The sequence below is a fragment of the Aphis gossypii genome, unplaced genomic scaffold (genome assembly GCF_020184175.1).
Source record: "Aphis gossypii isolate Hap1 unplaced genomic scaffold, ASM2018417v2 Contig00816, whole genome shotgun sequence".
NCBI lineage: Eukaryota > Metazoa > Arthropoda > Insecta > Hemiptera > Aphididae > Aphis > Aphis gossypii.
Window position 1 is genome coordinate 1 of NW_026083298.1, and position 22198 is coordinate 22198.

A 22198-nucleotide genomic window follows, 5' to 3' on the forward strand; every position below is an offset into this window, starting at 1 on the left:
AGAAATAAATGTCATATTTAAAAATGTACAACCAAATGACCCTCTATGAACACTGTTTTTAATTTGACTAAAAACGTAATGCATATCCACTATTCGTCTTCCCGAACTTTCATCAACATCACATTGCCTGTTGAAGAATTAAATTTATTACGACTCATCTTCAATCAAAATATAAATTTTAAATGCATACTTAATTTCTTGATTACTAAGTATAGATTCGTCCACTGTTAAGTTATGTAAATTTTCTTCAGTATCCCAATAATTAATTGCATTATCCTCCGGATCATTTATTTTTCTAATTTTTTTTTCAAAAATCGTTGGAGTTCTCATATACATTCAAATTTATATAATCAGAATTTTAATTTAAATTATTAAACATTTTTAATTTACCTAATTGTTTCCCTTGATGTGCATGATAGTTGATTGTCATCACCCAAGAAAAAAGGTTCCACAACAGATTCTACGCCCTCTGGATTGGGACTTAATTAAAAACGATGTATTGTTATAACTGATATTACGTTATTATTTATACATATTTTATATTTTAATCATTTAGTATTTTACTTACTTGGTTTTGTTTTGAATTCCTAGAAAGTTCATCACTCGAGAACTCAATTTCTTTTTAGTTGATAACTTTTTTGATGGTTGACGAGTACGTTTTTTAAGTTGATCCATCTTAACGTTAAATAAAAATAATTAAACCACAATAAAAATTCAATTAGAATGTAAGTTGTTACTGGTGTGGACAGTTTTACAGAATGACAATAATTTTGATGTCTTCTCATTTTGATATGCACTATTATCGTTGATCATAATATTTAATTATATAATTACCTTATACTAATGAATAATGCGAGTAATAAAATAATAATAATTTAATTATCACAAATAGGTACTTACTTTTATACTAGGGTGACCAGACATCCCGTTTAAAACGGGATTGTCCCGTTTTTGGTCATCATGTCCCGTTGTCCCGACAAACTTCGAACGGGACGCTTTTTATCCCGTTTTTAGAAGATTGTCCCGTTTTAATCCCGTTTTTTCCTTATTATTATATTATGTTTGTGAAAAAAAATATCGATGTATGAAACGAATATTAAACAGTTTTACTAGTATTTGTGTTTAAAATTAGAAACCAAATTTATAAATAACAGATAACACTAACAATAATTACGCTTACGATATACAATTATTATCTTTTATTATCTTTTATTATTATTGCATTATATTATATTATTATACATGCATGACGTGTACGCGGAACGACCCATCGACGGTCGTCCGCTATTTTTGTTTGTCAATTTTTACGAATATCTAGTATCGTCGATGCCTACAGTCAGCAGTCGAAATGGAGTTGTTATTTTGAACCGTTCAACATTTTTCGATGGACTCAATTATTAGATATTTCGGTTTGAATAGACGTTAAAGAAAGTATTCAATATTTATTTTAAAATAAAAAATTCAACCTGGATGAGGATAAGTTATTTGATGAATCTAATTATGAATCTAATTCATGTGATACAAGTTTAACCTTCTCAACAATTATTTGGTTATTCTTGGAACAAATGCATTTGTAGAAAGAATATTTTCAATAACAAATGTATTGTGGATAGTTTTATTGAAAAAACTGTTTTAATGTAGAAACCATTATATCAATAATTATTAAAAAACAGCACTTTAACTTGTTCACAATTTCATAAATTCCTTTTGAACTACCCAAAATTGTTAAATTCGATAAGTTCTTCAAAAAATATGAAAACATAGTAGAAAATGTGGAAGAAGGATTATCAAAATCACGAATAATGAAGAAAGCTGATGTTTTAAATTTCCTAATTTTTGTTAAGAAAAAAATGAATCAGTATAATTGGTAACAACGTATAAATTGTTTAATTGTTTAAAAAATTATAAAATTTTAACACTTTTATTATTTATGCTATTTACTCAAAAAATGGTAAATTAATAAGAAAATAATTGTTTGTGATATGACTTAAATTTATATTTTTACTATATTATACAGCTTATTATGTATGAATTTATATAGAACAGTTTTTTTTTTGGAGGAGGGATGGGTGCCGGGGAGGAAGAAACAAATGTCCCGTTTTTTTATTTTCTTAATATGGTCACCCTATATTTATACTATCTCTAATGTAGAAATGATAGTAGATATAATACTTATAATATAATATATTAGATATTAAAACTATCTTGAACAAATTATGGTCATTACTCATTAGTGTTGGGAATTTTAATTATTGACGTATTATACATATATACATTTATTTAGATTTAGTAAGAGCAAACAAAAGTTTCTACCAATATATGTCATACTGTCGCCTTTTTACTTGAAAATAACCGAATGTTTACATATATTAAATAGGTATAAAAATTTTATACTACAACACCTATAGACTATAGTAGATTAATTCTAGTTTTATATGAAAAATACTTTGACCACATATTTTCTACTGATGATTAGTGTAATCATGTGGATATCAATAAATATTTACATAGTAATCTCAATACGTTTATACACAGTTATATATTATTTAGGGTATTATATGTACTACATTCTAGCAATTAGTTTTTGATTCAACTATTTCAATAAAATCATTAAATTGATGTATGCATTTATGTTTAGTTTACAAAAATCTGTATCTAGTATAAAAATATTTTATAATAAATTAAAATATTTATATTTTAATTCCACGGCATTCTTTTAAAAAAGCCCTGCAAAAGTTATCAACAATGATTTTTTTCAGGAGTAAACGACATATTTCTTTTGTATATACTTATACTCAGTTAAATTAAAACATTTTCATTTTTTAAATCTAACCACTATTTATATTGAAAAATTTCCTACAGTTAGAAAAAAAAAATTGTCGAGATCGTACATTTTTCAGCTGAGTTTTGGCAACTTTATGATACTTATGTGGTTTCAACATGTGTTTAGCTTATTAGAATATGAATTTGAATTATTATATCGAAATAATTCAAATAATATTCATGGGCCATATTATTTTCCTTATCGGTACTCTGGGTATTTATAAAACGCGCGCGGCTAGATAACCGGTTTCGATCTAGGTGAGGTACCGCTGCGTATGCGCGAAGTGTGGGGAATGAGTACAGTTTTAGAACAGTGCCGCTGTAGTTTCGATAGCAGCACACGACGGCCGTAAAATTATAATTTTTTTACAAAAAACATGGTTTTTTGATTCCAATAGTACTCAAGTCTCATTAGTCGTAGAAACATGATTTTGGTACCAAATTAAACGTGAGAAGTTGTACTAAAAACTGTTGGAACAGAATTTTGATATCTCAATTTGCTGATTTTATATAATTTTTTTAAAATTTTAAAATTTTAACAAATTTCAAATATAAATAAAATCGGTTTGAAAACAAATTTCAAAAATTTGTTCCAACAGTTTTTATTACAACTTCTCACGTTTAATTTGGTACAAAAATCATGTTTCTACGACTAATGAGACTTGAGTACTATTGGAATCAAAAAACCATGTTTTACGGTCGATTTTTTCCTAGTGTGACGGCCTCTTAAAACCTTAACAAATCTGAAAACATATTTTTTTTTCAAAAGTGTCGCACATTCTCATCAAAATATGAAAATAATATATTTTCAAACATTTTAAAGCTTTTTGAAATATATATTCGTATGGTTTCGCAACATTTATAATTAACAAATTTTGATTGGATAAAAACTAATAGTGTGTAAAAATAATAATAATAATAATAATAACAGTTTTAAAGATTGTAGTTCCAGTCGGTAACTTTTGTCATTGTATTGTCATAGTTGGATTGAAAGTTCTTTGAGCTATTTAACTGCGTCTTTGATGAGATTATGTAAATCATTTAGGGTGCCATCAAATGCATATAACTCACACTCGTCGTTTATGTGTTTCATCGTTTGTTTTTCAGCGCCGCATTCACATTTTTCTGTGTTTTTTAATATTTAATTTTTTTAGGGCTGTAGCACATCTTCCCTGGTCTGTGCGGAATCTATTTAATATTACCCATTCTCTTCTGGGTAGTTTGAAACCTGGAACCAAAATTCCTGGTATATGTATTAGATTTTTGTTTACTACAGTTCTTCTTTCCCATGAAGAATGCCATTTTTCCATGATCGTCTTATTTTCTGACGGTGATTCCTCAACAGCTATCCAAATGGGGTTCTTGACTTGAGGCGAGTTCTTGGGGGATTTAATAGGACAGAGTTTATTGGTAGTTGTTGGTTATTTTTGTAATTATTCCACTCATTTATTGGAAATTCTTTGCGTCTTAGTGGCGGAGGGGGAATATTTGATAGTACTGTTAACCATGGGGTAGATGTGGGCTTAAGTGTTCCGCTTATTATGCACATGGTTGTATTTAACTGAGTGTCTATTTTTTTAGCATATTTGCTTTTAGTCCATACCAGTGCGCAGTATTCTGCAGCTGAGTACATCAATGAAAAAGCAGCTATTCTTAACGTTTCTGCTCCAGCTCCCGATCCAGTCACCGTTAGCTTCGTTAATAAATTATTCCTTGTTTTTATCTTCTGCGTCAGCTTTTCTATGAGTGACCCGTATGTTTAGAGATCGATCTAAAGTGATACCAAGGTATTTTGGTGCAGGGTTGTGCTGCACACTTTCCTCATCGAATATGATATTAATCGTTGTGAATGCTTGTCTATTATTTAGATGAAAGTTTATAGATTCGGTTTTATGCGGATTTGGTTAGAGCCTCCATTTTTAAAGTACAGAATTAGGGTCTCTAGGTTCTCTTCAGGTGTTTTCGAAACTCGATATATCTTTATCCTGGCATGCTAAGGCTGTATCGTCAGCGTACTGTAATTTGTTAGATTCAGTCTTGGACATGTCATGGATGTATAGGTTGAAAAGTAAAGGGGTCATTACAGAGCCTTGGGCCAGTCCATTGTTCAATTTTCTCTATTTGGTTTTTTTCCATTTAAGTGAACTATCATCCGCCTGTTTGTTAACATGCTTTTAATAAGGTCTATCGTCTTTTTGCACCATACTACTCTGCTGAGTTTTAAGAGCAATCCTTCCCTTTACACTGTGTCGTACACAGAAGATAAGTCTATTAGGATAGCGCCTGTTTTCATGCATTTTTGATATCCTGCATCCTGCTTCGATAAAGGATATTAAGGTGAGAACTTGCTCACAACACGATCGACCCTCGCGGAAATCGGCTTGTTCTATTGGTAGAACTTTGTCGGTAAGTGGCTGTATCCTATTTTGTGTTATACGCTCAAACAGTTTGAAGCTGCAGCTTAAAAGTGCGACTGATCGGAAGTGGGCGGGGATGCTACCGTCTTTATCTGGTTTCTTTACTGCTACTATTTTTGTTGGATACAAGTTATTTCAAATTTTGCGCGGTCATGCCGTAATTTTGTCACGCCGGAGCGTTGTCGCCGCCGCGACACGTAATCTAACCTTTGGACCCCCGATATCGCCGCGACCAAGATAGTCGTCGCCGGTGCCCCGCCGCCGTCTTTTGTCGTATTTCTACCGTCAACAGAACTGGTCTACGATCCGGTGTCCCGTCACCGTTACTCCGCCATTGTTTTTGTGTTTGGCCGTCTGAGCTCATCCGAGTTGATCGTCGTTTCGCGCCCTGTCGTATTCGCGGTCGTAGTGTTTTTTGGCTTGCGTGCCATCCGGTTTATTGTATTTTGTACCGTCGCCCGTCCGTTTCTACGCAGTACAACCCAAGCCGGTCTGCTCACCCACGTGTCCTTGCCCGTCCGTTCTACGCTGTGCAAGCACGTGGCCGTGATCCTCGTCATTTTTTGTATGTTTGTGCCGTCGCCCGTCTGTCTTACGCAGTGCGACCCGTGTAGTGCAACCCTTTTCGCGTATTGTTCGCCCGCGACGTCGATTTCGCCGCGCGAACACGTTAAAACATATTCAGCCATTTTGTCACTTTTGCCGTGGTCTACGCCGTGACAACGGACGCCCACGCGCAACGGTTCGCGTCGTCGAGTTCGCGACCGTTATTGCCATCCGAGCACGCATCGTCCGGTGGTTTTATGTTCTCCACGCTCGCTCTATTCGAGTGATCTAACGTACACCCGTACACATCGTCGTTGCCCCGTTTTCGTCGTGATCAACATTCGCGCAGTTGTCGCAGCTCCATTCAGCGCCCCCGACGGGTATCATCGACCAGTTATCTCACGTTATCAACATCAATATCGCCGGGTATTAGCAGCTGGTCGTACACGCGATTTATTATTTGTCATTATTAATTGGTTGTCGATTTATTATCCGACGTTGTAATTTGTATTTTGTATTTTTTTATTTGTTCAATCGTTTTCCGCCGATCGATTTGTGAACGTGCGCCCCATTTACTAACCCTAGCACGTAAGATTATTTCTTTGCAGAATCGACGCAATAAATTTATATATATTATCAGTCATAAAATTCTTTTGTTTTATATTAGTGTTAGGGTGCTATCACTCATCATCGTTTAGTCATAGGAGTTAACCAGCCTCTTCACCCCCTACTATTAGTGTTATACAGTCCATTCTCATTCTCTACCAGGTTACAGGATCGACAAGACAATCGAACACACAACGGGTTGCGTGTTGGCAGCCGTTCGCGCGCGCACACATACACTCGTACCCGTACTCCGCCGTGCCGGCTTTACTTGTGCAGCCGCTAACGCATAATTTTGGGTTTTTTAAATTGTCTTGGTAGATGTCCGGTTTTTTAAATGTTACTGTACAAAGTAATTAGGTACAGATTTGCTGCGGGACCATGGTTTGGTAAGAATTCCCGTTTTAACTGGTGTGAGGAAGGTCTCTTTTTTCTTTACGTAATTAGCTTTTTACTTTTGTAGAACAGTGTTTGTCAACTATCCCCTTTGATGATTTTAGAAGGTGTTCTGCTATATTATTGGCCGTTGGTTTACTTGTTTGATTTGTTGCGTGTTCTTGAGTAGATCCAAGTATTCTTATTAGGCCCCTTGCTTTCCTACTTGAATGTATGGAATTTAGTCCCTCAATTTTGTCCATCCAGGATTTTCTTCATTGGTCATCGAAGGCTTTCATTAAAGCATCTGCAATATCTTCATTTCCATTTTCTCTATATCCGTCCATTAGGTTCTCTTAGTGTTTATTCCATCCTGGAATGTATTCCATTCGGTATCCTTTGCCCTCTGGAGATATTTCTCTTAGTTGATGCTATTATGACTTTGACAAATCTGTTATATGATCCTGGGATCTGTGGGCTCCATTTAACAATTTAATGTAGATCTTTTTAGAACAATGGCCAATTCGCATTTTTGAGGCTCCATCTTGGGATTGGTGCTGACATTACAAGTTGAACCACTAGTCCCTATTCTACTATCACAGGCCTATGTTGACTGTGTGTAAAATAATCTATGATTGTTTTATTTGGCTTTGGAACTTCGTTTAGTGATTTCCTTGATATTATGCACCGATCAATGGAGTAATATTATTTTCATCTGGCGGATTTAAAAGTACCTTTCCCTTTTGGGTCATATATTAGGTAGAGATCATTGTTTGTTGTATGGCCATGGAGAGTCTCACTATTCTCGTCATTTGCCTCGTAGCCCTATTCTTGGAGGTGACTGTTGTAGTATCCTACGTATAATGTAGGGCGTTCACAGAGTCTAAGTGATACTGTTTCCTATTTGTTATTAGTTTGCTTATGCCTTATATTCACTATTTTCAGGCCGGCTATAGCTATGCAAATTGTTTGCGTTTAATTCTGGTCACTTTGATGTAATATATGTGTATCTGTGATATCAATCCTGACGTAAGTTGCAATGCCGTACGCCTTGTTTTGTATAGATGCTTTTATCTTGTAGCCTTCGATCTTCCCTCTCGATTCTAAGTTATTGTTGTCGTATGTGTGTGTCTTCTGGAGAGCAATAACGTGAACATCGAGGCCTTTAATTGACTTGGCTAGGTATTCGCATTTTTATTTTGAGATGTATTCTATGTTGAGCTGATATAACCTAAGGGTGTGCCTTACATCTCTCTTTCGAGAGTATTAATTAGGAATATTTTTGGTGTTTCAATCTAGTTTGTTTGCTGTGTTGTTGTGAAAACGCTGTGATTCCAAATGGCTTGTACAGCCCCAAGTCGACGACATTGATACGGGTATTATCCTCGTATGCAGGGTGGGTCGTTTGTAGGCTGTCGCCACATTTTTTTAAATAACTAGTGAAAACACTAAAATGAATAATATTGAAATTTCTTGAAATTGAAATTGCGATCAGTATGCTCATTTAATTGAACATTATTTGCAAAAATGTACTTACTTTTCTTCATCGCCTAAAAATTAAATTGCTAACCTACTTGTTTTGAATACGTACTTAATAGGTTTTCATAAGATAAAGTAAGTATGAATAGAAATTATATAATTTTATTATTCGTGTAAAATTAATGATTTGTTGAGTGAATTATGAAGGAGCTCACGACACACCACCAAACCACGTAATTTTATTAGGTACCGTTATGGCGTTATAGAATATTGTATATTGTTATATTTTATATACATATGTGAACTTTTAATTAAATTACTATGGAATGGTGTAATATTAGTATTAGGACAAAAATGAACATAATATCATCAATATTTAAATTAATTTTAAGTGGATATTATGGGTACCATGAAAATATTCCAGTAACGGCTTGTTTAAACTTTTTTAAACTAAATTGTGTGTTCAATGTTTTCATTCGTTTCCTATGTAGTTTTACAATAATTCAGGTCCCAGAAAAAAACATCGAGTTAGAAATTATTAGAGTTTGGTATATAAGATTTCTATGAATCAGTTGGTCTTAAAAAACTTCTTAAATATATTTATTATAATAATTTTCATTAATATATCAATATTATGGTTTTGAGTAATGAATTTCGGGGTGTGTGGGGATGGAGCCCTCCGTCTACCATGACTCAATTACATGTTAAAACATCCCCGTAAAATGAATCCTAGATACACGCCAATGCATTGATGTATATTGTTTTCTACTTTTTACAGTAGAAATAATGTTTCGATTTTCAACTTCCATATCTTTTATAGTAGGAATGTGAATTAAGTTAGAACTCTGGGGATCAAAAATTCAAAAATAAAAAATCCTAATTTTTTTCTTAATAATTGGAAAAAACAAAAAACAAAGAAATATAAGTACCTAAGTATAGGTAGGTACTCAGTACTAAATAGCCATATATATATGTTGATAGATCGCCTTAGCTCAAAATCATTTTTCATATTATGCAATGAATTATCACTCTCTTCAATTTTAATGCATACATTACAATTACATAATATTTTGACTTACTCAATAACGAGGTACAGTACTGTACAGTAGAGCTTTACATATTTTCCGCTTATTTATGAATGTAAATTGTTATTTTAATTATTATTTTAATGTATGACGTTATGACGTGTGTTCTGGACTGAGTGCACACGGCTCTTGGTCACACTCTTGTAAGAAAAAAAAAATTAAAAAACTAAGAATTCAATATTTAATACATATACATGTTATAATATCAACTCTGTTTTAGTAAGAACCGTGAGATAGCATTGGACCAATTGTCACAAATGAAAGCAAAAAAAAAGGAAACCGATGAAGAAAAACAAAATGACAAAGACTTTGAAAGAAGGTTGTTAATGAAAATTAAAGAAGAGTATGGATTACATCATATGATAATATTATAAATGTAAACTTCAATTATATTATATTATATTCTTTTTTTTTTTTTTAAGAGATAAAATATTAAAAGAAGAATATGCAAAAAAAAAAGAACAAAGGAAAAACGAAAAAAAAATTATATATGATGGGGATGCAAATATACCGGGTGCATATGTAAGTTTAGTTATATATCATATCAATATTCTCTTCTCACAACGGTCCGGAGGACTAAGCGCCCGTCGTACGCCATAGTAAGGCCCGTTGGTTCCACAACTATTTTTAACATTTTTTTTATGATGACAATAGTTATGAAAAAAAATGTTTAAAATAATAAATAAATAATACGTTTTAAAATTAAGAAAGTCCTTCGTGGTAACGAGTGTAAAACAATAAATTATCTTTATTTTGTAGAATGCAAACCCTCTTTTAGCATAATATTTCTGAGGGTTGGAATTTTCAGTATAGAATAGATACTTATAATTGATATATTTTAGGTAAATGTAATGTTATATACATACCTAGTACCTACATAATATTATTAAGACTCAGTGGTAAATTTTAATATTCTGTTTACAGCCCATGTGTTTTCCGCTACGGCGGATTGTGGCCCGTTGCAGAAAATGCAAAAAAAATGGGCTTGACAATAAGATATCAACACAGTGATTACGGCACAGATGCGGTCGGCACAGTTGCGGTCAATACCTTTTTGGTGGCACTTGCGGTCACTGTTTTTTTTTACATATTTGAACTGGTTTTTACAATACTGATGTAATAATAACAAAGTTAAACTTAAACTATATTAACTTTCCTTTGCACTTTTACAGGCTTAAGACTGGCAATAAATATTATTTAATATTTACTGGCGTGCTTAAAATTGTTTATTTTATATATATTTATTGTAAACTATTCTGATATAAATATAAAATATATAATTATTAATTTGTAGACTCTATTTTATTGAGACATGTCAGTTAATTGTTATTGCCTATTAATCAAGTTTTTGTGTGAAAGAAAATATTGTTATAATATTAATATTGTTAATATTAATATTGTTATAATATTTTTTTATTTGTTTATTTGTTTATGATTTTAATAATGTTACATTACACTTGACAGTAGAATTGTAAAAACATTAAAATCATATGAAGAGGACAGATAGGTACTTAAAAAAATATTTAACAATATTTTCTTTCATACAAAAACTTGATTAATAGTCAATAACAATTAACCGACATGTCTCAATAAAATAGAGTCTACAAATTAATAATTATGTATTTTATATTTATATCAGAATAGTTTACAATAAATATATATAAAAAAAACAACTTTTAAGCACGCCAGTAAATATTAAATAATATTTATTGCCAGTCCTAAGCCTGTAAAAATGCGAAGGAAAGTTAATATAGTTTAAGTTTAACTTTGTTATTATTACATCAGTATTGTAAAAATCAGTTCAAATATGTAAAAAAAAATAGTGACCGCAAGTGCCACCAAAAAGGTATTGACCGCAACTGTGAAATCACAGTTCAACTCTAAAATCTTTATCATTGTGCCATCTCAAGTTTGCAGACGTTAAATAAAGGTAATAAACGTTTTGCACCTATTTTACAATGCAACGCAATCCAGTATAACGCGCAAGAATATTCATGTTTGTCGCTGTGGGAACAGTGCTCACCACCGCCGACGTCGTCATCCAGCCAAGTGTCAGCTGATCCCGTCACCAGACCAGATGAGCTTTTTTTATTATTTATTTGTTGTTTTTTTTTGTGTTATCTCTAGTGTTACCTATATACGGCGATCTACATGTCGTATAGGCGTTAGGTATTGGCCCCCACATATTTAATTGTCAGGTGTGATCATGCCCCCTTTTTATGTGTATGCTATTTACACATAGGTACACAGGGTGATTTTTTTATCAAACAACACTCATTATTTCCAAAAGTATTCATTTTTTTGAAAATATTTTTTTACATAGTTTCTAATTGTTAAAACGTTTTTATAAAAAAATTATATTTTTAAATATTTTTTTTCCTTATAATTTCTTAAGTTTTTTACTTTTTTGAATGACAACATAGATTTTTAATTTCATATTCCAAAGCAGAATAATTTTCTGAGTAATTCGATACATAAAAATCAAATTTAGGGTGAGTAGTTTATGAGTTATACGTATTTAAAGTTTAGCTGCACGGAGTGGAGTGGTACGGGGTTACCCCGCAAATTGTTTGTCCACTACTCTGCTTGTCTAAACTTTGAATAAGTATAACTCATAAACTACTCACCCTAAATTCGATTTTTATGTATCAAAATACTCAAAAAATTATTCTGCTTTGGAATATGAAATTAAAAATCTATGTTGTCATTCAAAAAAGTAAAAAACTTAAAAAATTATAAGGATAAAAAATATTTAAAAATATATATTTTTTTTAAAAATGTTGTTTTTTTTAACAATTTGAAACTATGTAAAAAAATATTTTCAAAAAAATGAATACTTTTGGAAATAATGAGTGTTGTTTGATAAAAGATTCACCCTGTATAATATGTGAAATATGATATTTTTAATTAGGTAATCGACAATATTTAAATCTTAGAACATATTATACTAGGTAGTATATTATCTAAGATTTAAATAATAATACTAGCTATCATTTGTTTTTCTAAACCGCATGTCATCGGTGTTGTTTCTTACCACGGACTAAGATATATCTAAGTCCGTGTTTCTTACTTACATTAATTTAAGTACCTATTCACTCACAGAGATTCACGTCCGCCAGTGTCGCGTAGCCAGCCATAGACGTTAAGCTCGACAGCTCCGTGACGGTGCTTCAACAATATTGATAAGAAACCCCGTAATGAAAACTTACGTTTCATTTCACATCTAAAAGTCAAAACAAAAGACTGTAAAGTACTTTAAAACCAGTAAAAATTGTAATAAAGGCGTTTATAGACATGTGAAAGTTTCGTGATATGAATAATGAATACAAACCAGGAAAGAGATAGTAGTTATTTTGCTACTTCGTACTTACTAATTTTATCGTCGAATAAAAGGTTGTATATTATAAATTAATAATTATAATACAATACATAAATAAAATAACAACATTTTATGAAGAAAACAATATAGTATATTATGAGTTATGACGTACAATACAATTATTGTTTGTTATTAAAAATAATGTTAGTAATATACTATTGTAACGTGGTTGGAGAACCTTATTACTAGGGCTAGGGACTTCTAGAAATTTGCATGTTATGATATTCCATAGCCTTACTTATTACGATATTAATTATCCAGGGAAGGTATTCTATTCCTTATGGATAAGTTTTCCGTAGCTGGGGATTAGAAGACTATAATGAGGTGATTATCAATAACTAGACACGTTTGGTTTATATATTTAAAATATAGATTACAGTATGGTAGTTGACTGTTAATATTTGTAATGCTTGGTTTGCTCTCGTTGAAGGTTGTAATGAAAACAACACTACCGCCAGTAGCGCATAATTCACCTTACTACGATCATTTCACGCTAAAATTTAACGATAGAGGGCGCGTATGGAAATGCGTTTTGAAGGTAGTCAAATTATAAACCCATTAACGTTAATTAATATACTTTAATTAACTAAAATGATGACTAAAAGTTATTAAGTATCGTATTATTTATCCTAATGTCGCTTTCCAGTCGAAAAGTAGAAAACTCTGTTTTAGTAAAAACCGTCAGATAGCATTGGACCAATTGTCACAAATTAAAGCAAAAAAAAAGGAAACCGATGAAGAAAAACAAAATGACAAAGACTTTGAAAGAAGGTTGTTAATGAAAATTAAAGAAGAGTATGGATTACATCATATAATAATATTATAAATGTAAACTTCAATTATAAAATATTATATTCTTTTTTTTTAAGAGATACAATATTAAAAGAAGAATATGAAAAAATAAGAACAAAGGAAAAACGAAAAAAAAATTATATATGATGGGGATGCAAATATACCGGGAGCATATGTAAGTTTAGTTATATATCATATCAATATTCTCTTCTCACAACGGTCCGGAGGACTAAGCGCCCGTCGTACGCCATAGTAAGGCCCGTTGGTGCCACAACTATTTTTAAAATTTTTTTTATGATGACAATAGTTATGAAAAAAAATGTTTAAAATAATAAATATAATCTATAATATTCAATGTATTCTAAATTTAAACTATAACTAAACGTTTCGTTACTCAATTAACGATATTGAGGTTGAGGTGGTTGCGGGTTGAGGCTCCATAACTGTCCATTTCATACTACTCTCGTTTAATCGGTTACCAGCGATAATTAAAAATTATAATAAAATATAATCTATGATGGTGCATTATTCTTGCAATTCTTGTTATTCTTGCGGGGATACATCAATCTCTGAACACCCATTTTCCAGCGCATATTGTAGACATGAGACTTTTCCTCTCATCCTGGCCAGATCACACGTACGTTTGTCCCACGGGCAACCGTGTTCATGGGCATACCGCAGCAAATCAATATGCCCACTGCCTGCGGCCCACATACACGTCTCCTCGTTCCACGGGCATCCGTGTTCATGCGCATACCGCAAGACATCCACGTGCCCGTAGGTTGCGGCCGCGATACTTGTTCTCACGTCCCATGGACAACCGTTTTCATGGGCATACCGCAGCACATCAATGTTACCGTATTCCGCGGCTATCTTACACGTTACCCCGTTCCACGGGCAGCTGTGTTCATGCGCATACTGTAAGACATCCACGTGCCCGGACACTGCGGCTGCGTTACACGGGTCCTCATCCAATGGACAACCGTGTTCATGGGCATACCGCAGCATGTCCATGTGCCCACGTTTTGCAGCTGCCTCACACGTGGTCTCGTTCCACGGGCAACCGTTTTCATGCGCATACCGCAAGACATCCACGTGCCCGTAGGTTGCGGCCGCGATACTTGTTCTCACGTCCCATGGACAACCGTTTTCATGGGCATACCGCAGCAAATCAATATGCCCACTGCCTGCGGCCCACATACACGTGCCCTCGTTCCACGGGCATCCGTGTTCATGCGCATACCGCAAGACATCCATGTTCCCGAAGGCTGCAGCCATGCTACACGTGAATTCATTCCACGGGCAGCCGTGTTCATGGGCATACCGCAGCACATCAATATTCCCACAGGCTGGGGCCGCCATACACGTGTCCTCGTTCCATAGACAACCGTTTTCATGCGCATACCGTAAGACATCGATGTGCCCGTAGCCTGCGGCTGCGTTACACGTGAGCTCATCCCATGGACAACCGTGTTCATGGGCATACCGCAGCATGTCCATGTGCCCACGTCTTGCAGCTGCCTCACACGTGGTCTCGTTCCACGGGCAACCGTTTTCATGCGCATACCGCAAGACATCCACGTGCCCGTAGGTTGCGGCCGCGATACTCGTTCTCACGTCCCATGGACAACCGTGTTCATGGGCATACCGCAGCATGTCCATGTGCCCACGTTTTGCAGCTGCCTCACACGTGGTCTCGTTCCACGGGCAACCGTTTTCATGCGCATACCGCAACAAATCTGTTGAATATAATTTAACATTGTATAAAAGTAGCATTATAATGTGCAATAACAACAACATAGTAAGTTGTTATTGCAATCTGTTAAATCACACCACATATGGCGTGATATTAAATTAGCAAATAAGAGAGCTTGTAAAATGGCGTGAGCCATGGGTCAATAGATCATTAGTATATAAGGCTGTGTATTAGTGTACTATGCACGGCATTTTAGTATTGTCTAGGTGTACGTCATGTATGTTTCGTAAGCATAGAACTTACATTGTTAGAAGGCAATTTACTTTTCATACTTAGTTATGTGTTTTAGTTATAGTGAAATATTACGTATTCTTATTATAACTAATTGTGTTGTATATTTAATCTTTTGTCGATCCATTTTATAATCCTCGTTCAACAGGTTATGGGCCCAGATCACTATAGATCTCCAGATCATCATCAGTGGTGATTACAGAACAACAAAAGAACAATTTCAACATTAGAAATTGTCAGGTTCTAACGGGGAGCTAATAGACTAAGGTACATTTTTGCAGTTCATAGATTTGATCAAGTCATGGAGGACTCGGTCAAGGTGTCAAAATTGGCGAACGCAGAAGGATGGCCATTGTGGAAGTTCCAGATGAAAATAATTATTAACTCATACGAGTTAGGAAGTTTGGTTACAGGGGAATGGGTGAAACCCGGTTCCATGATAACTAGAATTTCGGACAAAGAATCCGATGAAGAGGCAAGAAGCCGGTATACAAATCAATTGAACGCATGGACAAAAGCAGACACAAAGTGTCAAAAGGTAATAGTAACTTCATTAGAAAGTGGTCCAATGCAGTATTTGATTAATTGCGAGAGTGCGTATCAAATGTGGGAAAAGTTACTAAGTGTTTACGAACAAAAATCTGAGGTAAATATGTATTTACTTCAACAAAAGTTTTTTAGTTACGTAAAGGATCCCACAGATAATATTGCAACACACATCTCTAAACTAGTTAAATTAGCGAATGACTTAAAATTAGCAGGTGAAAAAATTACAGATAATATGTTAATAACAAAAATTTTAATGACTTTACCGAACAGTTATCAGCATTTTTACAGTGCATGGGATTCAATGTTATCGGAAAGTAAAACGATTAATAACTTAACAGGTCGTTTGTTATTGGAAGAATCTCGTTTACTACAACATAGTAATGATTGCAGTATTGATGTAGAAAAATCAAGTGCATTTACTACGAAATCTCAGAATAAAGCTGGTTGGAAAGGTGGAAGTCATAAAAAGGGTAAACATAATTTTAGTAGTTCAAATAATACTAAAAAGATAGGTCCTTGTTTTTACTGTGGAAAAGTTGGGCATATCAAGAGGGAATGCAGGAACTTTCTCAAAAATCAAGAACGATCGTCGGATAAAGACGACAACGCATTTATAAGTGAGTCAACATTAGTATCAATCAAAGATGATGAACAATGGATATTGGACTCAGGTGCATCAGATCATATGTGTGCAAAATATGATTGGTTTCGAGATTACGAAAAATTAGAAATACCTACTCAAGTCAAGATTGGGAACGGAACATGTATGTACGTAATTGGTACAGGTAAAATATTAATTTGGTCATTTGTTAAAGGTAATTGGAATAAGAATTATCTATTAAATGTGTTACACGTGCCAGAATTAAAATATAATTTATTTTCTTGCGGTTCGGCCTTAGATAAAGGATTGAAAATGATTAGTGATAAGCATAAATGTGTATTTACTAGAAATAATAATATTGTGTGTATAGCTGAGCGAAAAGAAAAATTATTTCAATTACATTTCAAAGTCGAAGTATTAAATAATACTGTGTATCATGTTAATATTGCGATTAAAGACTCGCTGCAATTATGGCATGAAAGATTAGGACATCAGAATATACAATATGTAATTAATTGCTTAGAAAAACATAATATTACGATTTCTGATAAGGGCAATACATTTTTTTGTGACTCGTGTATGATGGGTAAACAACATAAATTATCATTTAAATCAAGTACGACTAGTAGTGAAAAAGTAGGAGAAATATTACACGCAGATTTGTGTGGACCGATGCAGAAAGACTCAATTGGTGGGTCAAAATATTTCTTATTAATAAAAGACGATTATACGCATTACAGAATGGTGTACTTTTTGAAACATAAAAGTGAAGTCAATATAATCGGGACGGTTATACAAAAAGTTAAAACTGATACGGGTTTCAAAGTTCAGGTTTTAAGAACGGATAACGGTTTAGAATTCGTTAATAATGAAGTAACCAGTATTTTGCAGAAATACGGAATTAGACATCAAACAACAGTCCCATACACGCCAGAACAAAATGGAAAAATTGAACGTGACAATCGGACAATAGTTGAAGCTGCAAGGACAATTATACATTCAAAGAAATTGGATATATCATTATGGGCAGAAAGTGTTCATACGGTTGTGTATACATTGAATTTAACAGGTACATCTTCAGTTAAAGGTAAAACACCGTATGAACTTTATTTTAACAAAGATCCAAAAATAAGTCATTTGAGAATATTTGGAACAGAAGTATTCACTCACATTCCAAAAGAGAAAAGGCAAAAGTGGGATGTTAAAAGCAAAAAGGGTATTTTTGTTGGGTATAGCAATAATACTAAAGGTTACAGAGTTTGGTTTCCGGGTACAAATAATATAAATATATTTAGAGATATTATTTTTAAGAATGAGATTAATCAACAAGAAACAGTGTATGATGAAAATCAACAACGGGTTCATGAGATCAAAACAGAACCAGTGGAAAACGACACAGAAAGTCAACAAGAACAGCATCAAATGCAGCTACGTGATAGAACTAGATTAAAACCACCAGACAGGTATGTTGCACAATCGTTTATTACCAATTATGTGGAAAGTGAGCCATTAACATATAGTGAAGCCATTTCATGCAAAAATGCAACTAATTGGGTAGAAGCAATGAACGATGAAATTAAATCATTAGGTGATAATGAAACGTGGACTTTGGTATCAAAGCCGGTCGGAGCAAATGTTATAAACAACTCATGGGTGTATAAAATAAAACATAATGATCGTTTTAAGGCTAGGTTAGTCATTAATGGATCAAGACAAAAATATGGTATTGATTATACGGAAACATTTTCGCCAGTAGTAAGGTATGAATCAATCAGAACCATTTTAGCTGTTGCAGCAGCAGAAAATTACGATTTAAAACAGTTTGATATAAAAACGGCATTTTTATATGGTAATCTAGAGGAAGACATTTATATGAGTCAACCTATTGGATTCGAAGATTCAACAGATCGGGTATGCAAACTAAATAGAAGTTTGTATGGGTTAAAACAATCGCCAAGATGTTGGAATAATAGATTTAAGCAATTTCTATTAGAGTTCAAGCTAGAACAAAGTACATCGGATCCATGTATTTATTTTAATCATTATAATAATGAGACATTAATTTTAGCTATTTTTGTTGATGATGGTTTGATAGCGTCGAGCAGCAAAATAAAAACAGATAAATTGTTGCAAGGTCTTGAACAACAGTTTGAGATTACACAGGGTAATTTAGATTATTTTCTAGGTATGGAAATAACTAGATGTACTGACGGATCAATTAAAATTAAAATGAAAATTAATGAAAATTATTTGCGTAATGAAAATTACGCAAATACAATTATTAGTAAATTTAATTTATTAGATGCGAAGGAGTTATCAACACCAATTGATAGGTCGCATGGTGCAGAACAAAATTTAACGACGAGTGATAATCAATTTCCATACAGGCAGGCTGTAGGAAATTTATTATTTTTATCTCAAGTCACGAGGCCAGATATAGCATTCGCTGTAAACTATGTTAGTAGGTTTTTAAACAATCCAACGACGGTACATTGGACCATGGTAAAACGAATAATTCGTTACGTAAAAGGAACAACAAAATTTGGTCTATATTACAAATCTAACGTAAATTTATGTTTAAGTGTGTATTCAGATTCAGACTACGCAGGAGATTTAGGAACAAGACGTTCAACCTCAGGTCATTTGTTCATGCTAGGATTATCTACGGTATCATGGCAAGCGCAAAGGCAACCCATAGTAACTCTCAGTTCAACAGAAGCAGAATATATATCGGCATGTGAAACAATCAAAGGTTTGATTTGGATTGACAGATTAGTCAAAGAAATCTGCAACAACGCAACGGATGAACAACCGACATTATATGTGGACAATCAAAGTGCAATACGACTAGTGAAAAATCCAGAGTTTCATAAGAGGACTAAACACATTGACGTCAGATATCATTTCATTAGGGAAAAGTTTGAAGAAAACTTATTTCGACTACAGTACGTAGATACAGAAGAACAATATGCAGATTTTTTCACTAAACCACTTCCGAAGGATAGGTTTGAAAAATTAAGGCAGAAATTATCGTTGTTAAAATTACTTTAATTTTTATGATTATATAAAATATTAATTACGGGGGTGTGTTGAATATAATTTAACATTGTATAAAAGTAGCATTATAATGTGCAATAACAACAACATAGTAAGTTGTTATTGCAATCTGTTAAATCACACCACATATGGCGTGATATTAAATTAGCAAATAAGAGAGCTTGTAAAATGGCGTGAGCCATGGGTCAATAGATCATTAGTATATAAGGCTGTGTATTAGTGTACTATGCACGGCATTTTAGTATTGTCTAGGTGTACGTCATGTATGTTTCGTAAGCATAGAACTTACATTGTTAGAAGGCAATTTACTTTTCATACTTAGTTATGTGTTTTAGTTATAGTGAAATATTACGTATTCTTATTATAACTAATTGTGTTGTATATTTAATCTTTTGTCGATCCATTTTATAATCCTCGTTCAACAAAATCAATATGCCCACCTTCTGCGGCTGCTTTACACGTGTTATCGTCCCATAGACACCCATTGTTGTGGAGGTATACTAGACACTCCAGTTGGCCATTAAGGGCCGCTACCTGGCACACGACCTCATCAAATGAACGAAAGCGATTGTATTCAATTACATTTTTAGCAGCATTTGCGCGTACGGATCGTGTCCACGGGAACCCGCAAACTTCAGTGAACGCTAAACATATTAAATGACCACTTGCAGCGGCCTTTTCGCTCATCGGGTAATCTAAAATTTAACATACTATTATATAACTGGATAACTCATAATACAAATGCATATTTAAATGTAAATAAAGTGTTGACTCATTTATTGCAGTGTTAGAATCCTTTCAAGGAGATTATTACGTAGATAAATATTTCAGCAGGACTTAATTAAAAAATTAGAACAAGTCCATGAAAAATATTGAGGTATTATACCAAACATATCAAATAAAATATTTATGATAGCCTTCCATAGCCTTCCTGGGACTACTATTTGAAAAAAATACTTGTGAAATGAAAATTCTCGTTCCCTTCAGGAGCATTATCAATATTTACCACAACGACTGATCAGGTGCGAATGTGCAGGTGTGGATTATAGGAAAAAGGTGATCAATTAGCCATTAGAGTAGTATTTAATACGGTTAAACGGAAAATATGTAATCAGTGCAGTATCTAGAGGTTGGCGACATGGGCACTTGCCAAGGGCGTAGTAATGTAAGGGGCGCATTCGAGTTAAAATAAAAATTTGTAACTAGGTATTAAGATTCGATTATTAAAAAATATGGCAGTATTTTATTAACACGTAAAATGTAATATTATTATATTTATATAAAAATTATAGATAGGTACCTATGAAATAAAACCAAAATAAAATTCGCCAAGGGCACTACGGAGGGTAGTTACGGCACTGTATGTAATAATGGTTGGGTTTAATGAATAAAAGTAAATACAGTGATTATTACACTCTTTATATTCGTTCAAACTATATTCTTGCTTACCTTCATCTTCCATATATTTAACTTCAATATTATTATCCTCAATATTTAATTTTGACTTTTTTTTCTGGTAATTCATAATATCGATACAACAGGGTTGTATATCAATTTTTAAAGTTTCCAAAACGTTGTAAAAATCCTTTTCTTCATCGTTGCAAGTGTAGTAAGATAACTTTGCCAAAGAGAACATTTTACAGCTGTGAAAAACAATAAAGTGTTAATGATATTATATGTGAGCTATAATACTGTTATTAATATAAAATCAATATTAAAAATAATGATACAAGAACTACGATTGGTGTACCTAGTCTGATAGACCCGCGTAGTTTTCTGTCACGGTAAATTAAAAAATATAAATAATAACAACGAATGTCAACTAAATTGCAGTACCTAAGAAGAAAGTACACTAAAATATAAAGTATATTAAAATCATTAAGTATAATATTACTTATTTCATTCAAATACTATACAATATACTTACTAATAATACTGCAAAAACACTTAACTAATCCTATCAAATTATGCTGCTGCTCGTAAACCTATATTGATTGTGTTATTTTGGAGGGTGCCCTTAATCGCTAAAATTGATACCTGCAGGGCTACATTTGTAAGATGTAAACAGTATCAACACGCCGTTTATTCCGTTAATTTTTTATGTAAATTGCGGCCCCGGTAGGTATATTTTATACATACGTAAATTACGTCTATGGTTTTTTTTTATAAATTTTTGTTAAGTTTTTGTCGATTTATTATTGGTTCAGACATTCGTAAATGATTGCGATCTTTAAATTTTCTATACAAATTATTATTAAATTTCATAAAATACTTACACATTTTAACTTTAAAACACATAGCATTGAACAATTTTAAATATGATATTAATACTTATCTTGTAAATGAACAGCCTTTAGGAAATCAAATATATCCATGGTCCGCAATTTACGTACATTTCAAATATAACCGGGGGGCAATTCACATATCTTTTAAAATTACACTGGCTGCAATTTACATAATATATGACTAAATGACCTTTATTTTCCTCTCCAAATTGTTTTTCAT

General features: G+C 33.1%; 2 protein-coding genes across 2 annotated transcripts; both read right to left on the minus strand.

The window, feature by feature from the left end:
- Positions 1-13929: 13929 nt before the first annotated feature.
- On the minus strand, positions 13930-15299 carry LOC126555364 (death-associated protein kinase 1-like). Its single transcript, XM_050210292.1, has one exon. The coding sequence runs from the start codon at positions 15297-15299 to the stop codon at positions 14043-14045; it is 1257 nt and encodes a 418-aa protein (XP_050066249.1). The 3' UTR covers positions 13930-14042.
- Positions 15300-19017: 3718 nt separating this feature from the next.
- Positions 19018-21329, minus strand: LOC126555365 (uncharacterized). Its single transcript, XM_050210293.1, has 2 exons — positions 21143-21329; positions 19018-20388 (listed from the first exon to the last, which is right to left on the minus strand). Exons 1-2 carry the CDS (start codon positions 21327-21329, stop codon positions 20099-20101), a joined length of 477 nt encoding a protein of 158 aa, XP_050066250.1. The 3' UTR covers positions 19018-20098.
- Between the last annotated feature and the right edge of the window lie 869 nt (positions 21330-22198).

Excerpts from the sequence above, each read along its gene's own strand:
- LOC126555365 (XM_050210293.1), bottom strand. The coding sequence starts at position 21,329 with ATGTTCTCTTTGGCAAAGTTATCTTACTACACTTGCAACGATGAAGAA. Across the intron at positions 20,389-21,142 it reads TAAATATATGGAAGATGAAG|ATTACCCGATGAGCGAAAAG; the intron begins GTAAGCAAGAAT and ends GTTAAATTTTAG.
- LOC126555364 (XM_050210292.1), bottom strand. The coding sequence starts at position 15,299 with ATGTTGTTGTTATTGCACATTATAATGCTACTTTTATACAATGTTAAA.